The sequence below is a fragment of the Calypte anna genome, chromosome 3 (assembly GCF_003957555.1).
Source record: "Calypte anna isolate BGI_N300 chromosome 3, bCalAnn1_v1.p, whole genome shotgun sequence".
Classification (NCBI taxonomy): domain Eukaryota; kingdom Metazoa; phylum Chordata; class Aves; order Apodiformes; family Trochilidae; genus Calypte; species Calypte anna.
In genome coordinates, this window is record NC_044246.1 from 80,569,571 (window position 1) to 80,582,111 (window position 12,541).

The following is a 12,541-nucleotide window of genomic DNA, read 5'->3' on the forward strand; positions in this document are numbered from 1 at the left end:
ACCTGGAGGCAATTCCCTGGGAAGCCAGGAATGGGTGCCATGGATGATGCAACACCAAGGGTTCAAAGCTCCATTTCCTACTGTTATGTATAATTATCTCTTATTTAATTAGCTACAAATGAGTAGTCAAACAGTAAGCTGGATGTGATCCACTGAAATATTTTCTGAGCCACTGGTTAGTGACACTGATGCTAAACAGGTAAATCAGCTTAGGTCAGACTCACTTCTGCCCTATCTTAATTTCCATCAGTCTTTAATTTCACACAGGGCATTTCACCATTTTGAAAAAAAAAAAAACCAACAAACAACCCACAAATATACAAAACAACAACAAAAAAAACCCCCCCACAAAAACACAAGAAACCCAAAACAAAACAACAAAATCCCAAGCAAAACCAAACCCAGGCCAACCAAGAAGCCCAAACTAGCCTCCCCAAAAGTTTAGATTTATTTCTTTGTCCAGCTTTGGTCTGAATTGTCTTGATCCCGTTAGTCAGAATGAATCATGTCTCCAAGTAAATATTTTTCTAGTATATTAACCAAGAATGAATTATTAAATTTTGTGGCTTAGCAAAACCAACAACAGCTCTGTATATAGAAATTTCTTCTTGGAAAATGCTTATAAGAGAAATTTTATAGTTGGAAGGGATTAAATATATTTTTTAAAATAGCTTTAATTGTTAATTTTCTAAAGGAGCTATATAACACTGTCGAGCTTTCCAGACCAGCCAGTTGATTTGGTTAAAAAACCTCCAATTCTTTAGAGGACAGTGCTTGAGACAGTATACTTTTTTCTCCCCAAACTGGCAAACTCTTAAGTTCTGCTCTCCACATAACAGACAGGCAGCACCAAGAGCATGGTTACCTTCCCTCTGTCTCCTGATAGCAGAGCAACCAATGACTTTCTGGCAGGAGGAAACAGTTCAGTGTTGTTCATGTTTAACCTAAAACTAAGGGGCTGCCAGCCTGTTTAGTACAAGCTTCCAGACATCCACCCCTGGAAGCCTATAGCCAGAATAAAAAAAATTAGAACACAGAATTTTTGTCAGTCAGCTGAGAGAAGAGGATGGAGCCAAAATACAGAAGTCTCAATTCTGAATGTGCTTGGGCTCCCATCTTCACTCCCTCCTTGAGTCTGGAAAGATGTAGAGTGTATCTGGGCTCATTGGCACAGAGCTGCTCTGCCTACAACATCTTCTAGAAGCACAGAGCTCATCTTCTGCCATTTCATCAGAGCTCATTTCAGAGCTCATCTTCAGACCTGGCTTAGGTAACTTTTATACTCTGGCAATCTGCTGCTAGGGAATGAGCTGCGGAGGATCAACACAAGGCAGCATAAAACAGAAACTGCTCTGATCTGCTTGTGTCTCCCTAATTCTAAGATGCTAACACAACACACAGCTCACTGATATTTCCCTTCTTCTAAGAGGAAAGGTGAAAATGTAAAATACATCATACTAAGAAAAAAATGGAGTGAGCTCAGGGGTTCTGCATAAGAAGCTGTGAGTCTTCTAAGCAGAAACATCATTTCAAGTCCCATTCATTTGTCTTCTAAGTCTTTGTTATTTAGTATTATTAAAATTTTGTCTGTCCAATGAAAAGGGCTCAGAAAAATCAGCAGTCTAAAAACAAGCCCCTTTCAGTCACCAACCCAGTGTCACTTTTTCACTGAAGAATTTCAGTGCTTGCCACACAGGAGAGAATTCTTCCAGGGGTTCCTACTAAAGGATGTTATTCTACCATTGTTAAAACAGCAGAATGCAGACTCATCCAGGCCAGACAGCAGCTCTCTTAAGTTGTAATATGTCTACTAGGATGCATAACAAGCACCTTTCTTGCACCAAGTGACACTCCCTAAATCAAAGAAGAAAGTCCCTCACACTGAAACCTGCAGATGAACTAACAGGCTTGATGTAATCCCTGAGCAGCTACTCAGAGGAGAAGACAGAAACTCACAAACTCAATAGAAAGAGGAAGGTAAAGTCAGAAAAAGAAACTATATATCCTTTTTGCTTTAATTTCCCAAGTGTATTCAGCATTCCAAGCAAGCAAGAAAAAGAAAGCACAGTTCCATAATTTTTTGCAGTGCTGTGTATTCTGACATTATTTCCTTATCTTTTATAGAACTTGTAATTTGCCAGAGGCATTATAATAAGTCTGTCTAAATAAAATAAAATAAAATAAAACAGAAAAAACATAAACCAACCAAACAAGCAAAAGTAAACAAACTAAAAATCCCACTGCATACTTAAGTAACAGGAAGTCAACCATAGCATTGTTAGTGCCTACTCAGGCTGCCTGAATGAAGTGTACAGTACACCTTTACTAGGATGTCAAAGGTGAAAATTATTAAAAACACTCAAAAAGGTTAATAAACCTGAAGTCTAAAGGCTCAGTGAAAATGCCAGAGATTACTTTGTAGAGGAAAAGTATTACCTCTATCACAGTATCATTTTGTACCAAGAAACCAACAGGACTATTTTGGATGTGAACAAAAGAGAACAAAGCAACCTGCAAACGGATATGTTGCTATATTAGAAGTTACCATCTCAGTTACCACAGAAGTTTCCATCTCAGATGGAAAGTAATACGAGCTAAATTCTTTATTAGCAAATGAGTTACAACGTGGACTGTGTTAAGTCAGGAGATGAAGTACAGAGATAAGGAAACAATAGCAGCATTCTCTGATAGTGACATTATGAACTAAAGATCCTGGTGATACTAAAAGGTCCATCCTCCCTAATGGATGAGAGTCATTGGTGTTACATATTGTTATCACAAAGAGTAAAAAATACTCACTTGGACACGAGGACCTTTTAGTTGAAGGATGAGCAGGAAGCAACAGGACTCAGTAGATAATGGTTTTATGAAAAATACTCGTGGTTTGGATTTAAATTGAAAGCCTTTCTTAGTTTTACAGAGGTCTTAGGTTTTCAGTTTTAGTGGTTGATCAGCAGCACGAGAAACAAAGGAGGTGCTGGGATCAGGTTTCAAAAGCAAAGGCACACCAGAGTTTCCACAGAGAGTTACTCATATCATCATATTATAGAGCCAAACTGAGGCTCAGATAAAGAACAAAGAAGATCCATCAATAAAGCCCTGAGAAAACGTATAGAAAACAGCTGCAAAAACAGGAGACCAGAGTGCACAGCAAACATCTCTATGAGATATTATGAAACAGGAGGCAATCTTAAAAATACCACCAATTGAAATCTATCTGTTTGAGCTGGTCCTGCCAGGGCTGCCCCATGGATGAGGGCTGAAGAGCAGAGCAGCTTTCTGTCAGTGAGGTGAGAGAGGCAGAGCTGGAAGCTCTCCAAGACTTTTTTCCCATCAGCTGGGAGGCAGCTGAGAATAAGGCAGAGCACCCTGATGACTGCACTGTCCCACATCAGAGGCAATGCTGGCACGTCCTGCCTCACAACCAAGGAGGAAAAAAATCTATTTATATAAACACTTGCCTCTGTTTGACTGTGTCAACTGAGGCTTATTTTAAAAAGAGAGCAGAGATCAGTACACAGATAAATTAATAAATTCATCCAAGGTTCTTAAATACTTGAGGTTCTTAAAAATGAGAACCACAAAAGACATAAGAACCACAAGAGACATGAGAACTGCAGACCAAAAAGCAAAGCAAAGCAGTCCAGTAGTAAGCTGAGTATTTCCAAGTGCAAAATACTTTGGTTTTAACTGCATGTCTCCTGTGAGTTCCTTATTGCAGAGCTATGAGCAAAACAAAAGAAAAGCAGTTGTTAAAGGAAGAAAGGGGGGAAAAAGGATGTGATTAAGAGTCATGGGAGAAGGTGGTGAAATATCTGCCGGATGGGAGATGATCTCTACGTGGCTTCCCATCTCTTTCATCACAAGTCCATGGTCTAAAGGTTTTTGATGAACCACCTGGATGGCTCTAGGCAGGGACTCAGCACGAGGAGCTGAGGGACATCTCTGGAGAAGCAGGAAAGGGAAGGGACAGGAGAGGCATGGACAGCCTAGGACATGCTAGGAGAGGACTGGCCAGGCTGCTCTCCCTCACCAGAACTCCAGGAGACCACCAGTCACAAGGAACTGAAAAATGCCAATAAAAAGGTGGAAGTACGGATACAGACTCAGGTCAGGGGTTACCAAGGGCTTGCAGATGACAGGCGCTCCTGTGCTACCTTGTTCAGGAACCAAGACACAGAGACACACAAGCCCTCCCAGATCCCTACACACTGAGGCCCTAAAATGGGTGCATCTCCTGATCAGGCCCATCACCTAACAACTAAAGGTGAAGGGTGCTGATTAAAACCAGAGCAGTCACCTAGGACACAGAATTAATAAACATTTTGTTGCCAACTGTGTGAGAAATCGTGACATTTTGAGGAAATAATGTCATAATGGCTGGCAGCAAAACAGATGATTTAGGTACAAAAATGTAATTCTGGTGTTGACTTTAGAACACATTGTTAGAAGATTAGGACTGTTTGTTTAAGTGCTGTAAAATTTGTAAAATTGCCTTTCCATGCAAATAAACACACATGGTTAACAGACAGGACAAAATCTTTAAAGACAATTATTTTAAGGAGATAAGATCTAAGAAGCAGAGCAAGTCAGGAACCCAGAGAACAGCAGAAACGAAATGAAGCAAAACAATCATTCATTTTAATAACATAGCGTGAGCAAAAGAAATCATAAACCATCCATACTAGGTCACCATCACGTCAGTACCTCTAAAGAACACTAACAAACTTAACATCCAAATTTTTGGTGGTGTCTGCTTTAGTGAAAATAATATGGATGGATGGATGGATGGATGGATGGATGTCCTTTGAGCATACCCCACCAATCATCCTTTTGCCTTGTCCTCACTTGTTTTCATATATTACTGACCCAGTAGGAGTGATGCCACAAGCACTCAAAGACAAACTAATGTGTTTCCTTTCTGCAAACTTATACATAATATAGACCAAGATAAATGCAAGATGAAACTGCACAAATTAATTCCCCAGGCTACAGAATAATGCAAACAAGGATTGCTTCATTGGGATAGTACATGAGTAAAATAAGGCTGAAACTTATTTCAGTGTGATTGTGGGAGTGATTGTGGCACCTTAGATATTTCCAATTAATTGATCAAGCAGTTAGAGTAAGAAGAAGCAATTAAAAGTTAGAAGGATGACATAATATTAAATTGTATATACAGCCTAACATTAAAACCATTATCAAGTTAGCATCTAGAATGAAATACAAACTTTTTTAAAAGTAATTATTGCTAAAAAAATAAGAAAATTCAGTAACACTCTGACAAGTCAGGATAAGATTCAGCTCAGTATGCAGATCCTGTGTGCTCTTCCATGTATTATACAGGCTCTGCTGACTGTAATAGGAGTGATCACACCTATATGGCACTGACATTCTGCTTTTAGTCCTAGATATTCTCCTTTCCCTTCCGTCATTCTCTAAGCAAAGTCTGAACCACATATGCATCCAGCTTGGACTAAACTATGAAATTGAATAAGGGTCATATCTACAATCAGTAATTGGCTGTGGAAGCCTTTTCCAAATTAGATTTCCAGGGATAGCCAAATGGAGGAAGAAAGGGAAAATTAAAACATTCTAGAGGTTTACCTACAGGGTTACCTGGTTGTCTGTTAACTACTCAGGACCTCGTAAATTGGTAAACTTTTGGCTTCTATATGTCTTCCTCTTAAAAAGATCGATACTCTGAAGCCTTCAACTATCTGACCTCAACTGATGTTCTTGTCCTTGCCATTCAGTTTTGGCTTTACTCAGATGATCTAAAGTCTTACCAGGGTTAAGATTACACATCTAGTGGGTATTTAAAATACAAAGCACTTGATTAAAAACAAGTATTACTATGCTGAACTAGAAAGTATAGAGTAGAAAACTGTCAGAAGTGACACTTCTCCATAGAATGGTTTGGGTTGGAAGGGACTTTACAGATCATCACGTTCCAACCCCCTTGCCATGGGCAGGGACATCTCCTGCCAGCCCCATCCAGCTTGGCCTTCAGGGATGAGGCATCCACAATGACCCTGGGCAACCTGTTCCAGTGTCTCACCATCTTCACTGGAAAGAATTTCTCCCAAATATCTAACCTAAATCTACCCTCTTCCAGTTTAAAGCCATTACCCCTTGTCCTATCACTACGTGCCCCAGTAAAAAGTTCCTCTCCAGCTTCTAGAGCTCCTTTATGTTGCCTCCCTGTTGACATAATGTTTAAAATTAAGAATGACATTCATCCACATCTGAGGGAACTTCATTTGTGTACTGGAGACTATGCAATATACAGAAAGTGGGAAAATTCCACAGATGCTATGATCTGCAAACCTTCCTCATCCACCTTTGGAGAAAAAATAGTTTTGAAAGGTGAAAGGCATACTGAACAGATAAAAAACCTCCTCAATAACCCCAAAACAATACAAGCAACAAGGTCTCTAGAATGAAGTAGAGAACACAACAACAGACAGTATAACAAACCTGGACTCCATCATCAGCTCTTTCACCACAACATAGCAGAAAAGTTGGTCATCAAACTTGGTTTAATAAAAAAGAGGGTCCGCAGGGGGAAAGGAAAAAGAAAATATAAACAGGAAAATGAAAACACAGCTGCACTTGAACAATTAAAAAGCCACAAAGGAAAAATCAGCTATCAAAGCCTGGCAAGTGACTTCGTGGCAGCTTTTGGGGGCAGGGGAAGAAGAAAAAAGTGGAAACTGAATGCAGTCAGGTCAGCAAAAGTTCCAAGGTTATTTTTCTTTGGTTTGCACTGGTTGATATACTGTAGAAAAGTCGATGAAAGGAAAAACAGCATTTAAATCTATAATAATCCATTACAAAATAAATGATTGAAGGACAGCACAGAAAAAATATGAGGTAAAAATTATCCTAGTTAGACAAAGTAATCACTGAGTCTTCAGAGAATTTGTTATTTTTCATACTGCTAGAGCAACAGATCAGAATATTTCTAGGACTGAAAAGGTCTTTTCCTGCTTCAAGTAAAACTCTTTTGATGAGGCAGTTTTCAATGGGGCAAATTTTAAGGGACTCTTGTGAACAGGTTTTCCACCTCTTTAGCAGTAAGAAATAAAGTTCAGTTTATTTTATGCAAAAGTTGGTTAACTGATGATCTGTGCTGTGGCTTGGCAGAAGTTATTTTTGCTGTGAAGGTTTCTAACAAGAGTTCTTCCCCTTGTACTGTTTTCTCACAAATCTTCCTCATTGTACTTCTCTTATCTCATTTCTAAGAGTTTGGAAAATCCTTCCATTCTTGCAACACTTTTTTTGCAATCAGCTAATGCCAAAATAAATTCTGAAGTGGACCTACAGTACAGCATTCTTTCTCAGGGCAGCAAAAGGAACCATGAATAGCTTAATCATTTACTTGCTGTATATATGGAACTGTATCACAAGCTCCAAGAGGCTTATGTTCCATTTTCTTTCTTTATGGAGGGAATTTCTTAATTCTTTTTTTTTTTTTAATTTTTTTTCAGTGTGAACATTTTGCTGCAGAAGAAAGCCAAGAGGACACTAGACTAAGGATGAGTTTCCTTATGCCCATCTCAGGCTTCATACCAAAGTATCTCCAGCTTTTAGTTCCAGTGGGCCCCAGACATACAGCAGCAGTAAGCACCCACCCATTCCCAAGTTCCCCCAGGACAGCCAGACAGGGAGATTGGTGCTCCCAGGTCTTCCAGGGGCACCAGCAAGGACCTGAAATATGTACCATTGGCTCCTGCTGCTTATATCAACATCTGGCCACAAATTCAGCCCTAATCTATCTCAGACAGCTGTTATGTCTGGCTGTCACTAACAGTTTGCAAATATACTCTGGGCAGGACACGTAATTCAGTGGACTGCTTTTTGGACAGAGCCCAAATTAATGCCCCACCAAGAAGAACAAGGGGAGGAAAGGAACTTAGGGGCTGTGTGAGACACTGATTGGTTTTGGCCCCGCTTCAGAGTGCTGAAGCCAGAAGGTGGTAAGGAAAGAACACAGTCACCAAGTCACTAAAAATTTAGAGACTGTGAAAGGAATTAGTCTCTGTGTACCAAAAGAAACAGCCCAGCTTCTCAGCTGACTGGCAAATTAGCAGTAAGAGGAATAAAAGAAGCAGTGAGAAAAAAAGAATCAGAGAGAGGAAAGGGTGGTTAATCACCCTGGCTGGCTGGACACACAGCCCAGACCTCTTTTACTGCTTTAGGTTTGTAAAGTTCCTATACTTCTGCCTCTGACACTTTGTTTCCTTAACATCACAAGGAAGGTGATTTTAGTTCAATTACAGTTTTTGATAATCCCAGTCCCTGTGCTGCGGGAAACTGTGTAACACACCATTCTTAGGCAATTCAACAGGAACAAAAGATACACAGGCCTTCAGTCACCTGTGCCTGGATGAAAAAGCACTTTACAATTATTAGATGAAAACTGAGAAAATAAAAATTACTCACAAAAAGAAAAAAACCCAAACAACAACAAAACCACCACAAACCAACATAAGAACACCAGGAAAAAAACCGAAAAAAAATTATTTGTGTCTTTGTGTAGCAAATAACAGCATTCGTGTCCCTGATCAAGTTAATTTTGTGTCTTCTAGTAAGGGATTTCCCATATGATCTCTGTAATACTCTCCTATCTCAATGTCAATGATCCCACTATTTCTTCTTTAACTGAAGTTATGACTGAAAGGTGCTGTGATGCTGCTCAATTAACCAACACAGATGCTGACTGCAGAACACATGCTCTTGATGCAAAGGTATAGGAGCTAGAAAAGATCATAAACATCAGAGAGATAAAGAACACAGCACAAGACTGCAGTACCAACAACGATGACTTTAAACACTGCTAACCAACAGGCAAGGTGAAAAAGCAAAGCCAGCTGGTCTCTCATCCACTTCTAAGTACCTCACAAACTATTAAATGCATAAGCACCTTTTAAAATGTACCAGTTTCTTTATTCTGGCACATGGAATTCATATGGTTCTTTATTTTGGCACAGGGAAGGAATGAGGTAAGGGTGACTGATGAAGTTTCTCAGCAGCTTCAAATTCTGAGCAGTGATGATAGCACTGCAGACCACAACATGAGATGTGCACATCTCCTGAGACCACATGCAATATGAGCTGTATCACTGTGCACAGAAGCTATTTGATGCAATGCATCTCAGTACTTGCAGAAGGATGACATGGTTGCAAGACCAGGAAAACATTATATTAAAAATATTTCAGTTCCTTTTAAAAAAAATCCTTGAATTCCATCTATACATCTTTGTAAAAGGCCATGCTAGCAAATAATAGTCATAGAATCATAGAATTGGCTGGGTTGGAAGGGACCTCAGAGATCATCAAGTCCAACCCTTGATCCAATACCGCTGCAGTTACCAGACCATGGCACTGAGTACCACATCCAGTCTCTTTTTAAATATCTCCAGGGATGGAGAATCCACTACTTCCCTGGGCAGCCCATTCCAATGCCTGATCACCCTCTCAGTAAAGAAATTCTTTCTAATATCCAACCTAAACCTCCCCTGGCACAACTTAAGACCATGCCCTCTTCTCTTGTTGAAAGTCACATTACCATAGGAAATATTAAACCCACAAGCTTAACGTTTCTTTCCTCACACGTTTTTCAGTGAACTACTACTTCATTATGTGCTCATCCCTAACAGAAACAGAACTCCAAGCATAATCACACACCGCCTGCAGTACCATTGCAATGTGTCATTCATTTAATACAGAAAAACAGCTTGCTGTGTCAAGAGAGAGAAATTGTTGCAGTTGCTTTCACAAATCATACATTATTATGCCTTTATCTGCAGACTGCAAAAAGCTATCCTGATATTTAAAGGAAGAGGAAAGCTTTATTACCTTTACTATTAATCCCTTTGAGTCAACCAGCCATATCTTCTTGGTAGCTGCATCTTTAGATACCCCTTCTTTTTCCATAGCCATGACAATGAGGTTTGCTATCCCCAGTGCAGCCTGAAGGAAAGAGAAGAACAGCAGTAAACAAAATGAGAATATAAAGGAAACCCCTGCCCTCTTCTTTCCTCTGCCAGCTATGTTAGATAGGTTTCTTAATTTTATTCAACAATAGAACTGAATAATTATTTTTTTTCATAAACGATGATGAACAGGTGCTACAGTTTAGTAGTTAGAAACCATAATGTAATAAATAGTATAGATATGCCTTAAATCATATAGATTAGTCAGAGTATAGATAAATCTTCAGATGGCAGTTAAAATGTGGAGAACATAATAAATGTTTAAATTCTAATGATAAATGCTTAAACAAACATTTGGTCCACATAATAATGTAAGAATATATTATATATTTTTTCTTCTTTGAGATTTTGTTTACTAGATTTTTTAATTTTTATTTTTGTAACTTAAACCAAGGGAAACCACCCATGCCAGAAAGTAAAATGCAGTCCTTTTTTTTTTGCTCTTATCTTTTTAAAAAATAGCCATCAAGATGGTAAATCTCCTTTTTCCTACTATTCATGTGTTTTGTAACTCTAGGCTTGGCTGTGTTCCCAGTGAAAGCAAGGGTGAGAAAAATGCAGTTATCAATATTTCACTGAAAGATGTATCATTCTTACAGGATTTTTTAATATTTCAATCAACAGATCAAATGTCACACAGGTACAGACTGAAGAAGGGGCAACAAAATGAGCCAATGGACCACTCATTATATCTGATCACCAATTTATCTACTTATTTATGGCATTGATTCTGTTTCTTGTTCTTTATTGCTCAGTTTCACTGAGAATGAAGTGAGAGCCCTCGTTTTTTAGTTAAGAAGTTATTAGCTTATTAGGAATGATCTCCCACAGCAGGGATTATATCTACCATTGTATCTACCATATCTATGGAAAAAAAAAGCCCAATACTGGTCCATGTATTCATCTTTCTGTTCAACATGGAGCAAAACCAGGGGAAGGAACTTCAGGGAGATGGAAAGTCCTGATGTACAAAGGCACTGACATATCACACATGGGTGGAAGTTGTCCTGAAAGCTATAGACCTGATTTCAGTAGCACCAAATATTTAATCAAGGATATCTGTACTACACAAACCTAGATTAGTATATTGCACCTATACAGGGGTTTGGTAAATGTTTTGAAGAATAATATTCTTCAAAATATATAATAATATAAGAATAATATTCTTCAAAAGCCTATGTGGAGCTGTAGATTTCACACAAGAGATGACAGCTAGCAACACTATAAATAAGTACAACCTTTACTTGTGTGTCAGTGACCTAGAAATTTATACTGAAAAATCAATACTAAAACAGCATGCAAAAAAATTTGCAGAAAGGGACGATCTCAACATGCAGAATACTGAAAACCTGTATTTAATGACAGGAAAAATTAAGGGATCACTGCTTCTTTCTAAGTACAGACTCTGGAAAATACAATTTGCTTCATTTCTCTTTGCTGGCCTGATATATTTCCTCATCTTTCAAAAAAACTTTTTTTTTGTTTATCATAGAATCATAGAATTGGCTGGGTTGGAAGGGACCTCAGAGATCATCGAGTCCAACCCTTGAACCACCGTTGCGGTTGCTAGACCATGGCACTGAGTGCCACATCCAGTCTCTTTTTAAATATCTCCAGGGACGGAGAATCCACCACTTCAGTGGGCAGCCCATTCCAATGACGGATCACTCTTTCCGTAAAGAAATTCTTTCTAATATCCAACCTAAATTTCCCCTGGCACAACTTAAGTCCATGCCCTCTTGTCTTGTTGAAAGTCGTTTGGTAAAAGAGCCCAACCCCCACCTGGCTACACCCTCCTTTCAGGGAGTTGTAGAGAGCAGTTATATAGAGGTAGTTATATTGAGAGCAGTTTAGTAATTCAAAGCTAGAGAGCTAAAGCCTGAAGTTTTAAAATGAGAATAGATCTCTGTGAAATGAGATGGAAATATGAGGCTTGAACAGATGATCAGAGATTTTTCTGTAAGTTTTCATTTTAATTCAGAACTAACTTTCAGCTGTTTAGTGATCATTCTCCCCATTTATTGCCCTTGTTAACTGGATACATATACCTTGATTAAACATTAAGAAAAATCTTCAGAGTACCATTTTTGTCTGATGTACAAAAATACACACCTCACCAGCTCCCTGGAACAACACTGTGTGATCTGATAACTTGTTCTTGGTGATACGCAGAGCTGCAAGAAGCCCTGCAACAGCCACAGATGCAGTTCCTGAAATAAAAACCATGAATATATTTGGTTATTCTAGAAATAATTGAAAAGTGTTACATTTCAAATAATTTTTGGCTAAAAGATGCAAGTACTTAGGGTAGTGCAAAAAGCTCAGTGGAACTGGAATTTGTTCTCCTTTATTCTCAGGAAAGCTAAAATCAAGTTGGAATATCTTCAGAGTAATGATTAATAAAATATGACTGATTGATTCTCCTGGATGAGCATAATGGCTGAGGTATTCAAACTATTACCAAATATTCTGGTTATGACCTTTTTTTCAGAAGAAAAGAGTGTGAGAACCCAGACAGAAGTATTTTGAAGGTATAATCA

At 38.7% G+C, this 12,541-nt stretch overlaps 1 protein-coding gene across 1 annotated transcript in view; it reads right to left on the reverse strand.

The window, feature by feature from the left end:
- Positions 1 to 12,541, reverse strand: part of ME1 (malic enzyme 1) — a 161,831-nt gene that overhangs the window by 15,650 nt on the left and 133,640 nt on the right. Inside the window, exons 8-9 of the mRNA XM_030448370.1 lie at positions 12,114 to 12,211; positions 9,865 to 9,978 (exon numbers count right to left, since the gene is read on the reverse strand). Of these exons, the coding sequence (XP_030304230.1) occupies positions 9,865 to 9,978; positions 12,114 to 12,211 (212 nt within the window). The remainder of the gene's footprint in view (positions 1 to 9,864; positions 9,979 to 12,113; positions 12,212 to 12,541) is intronic.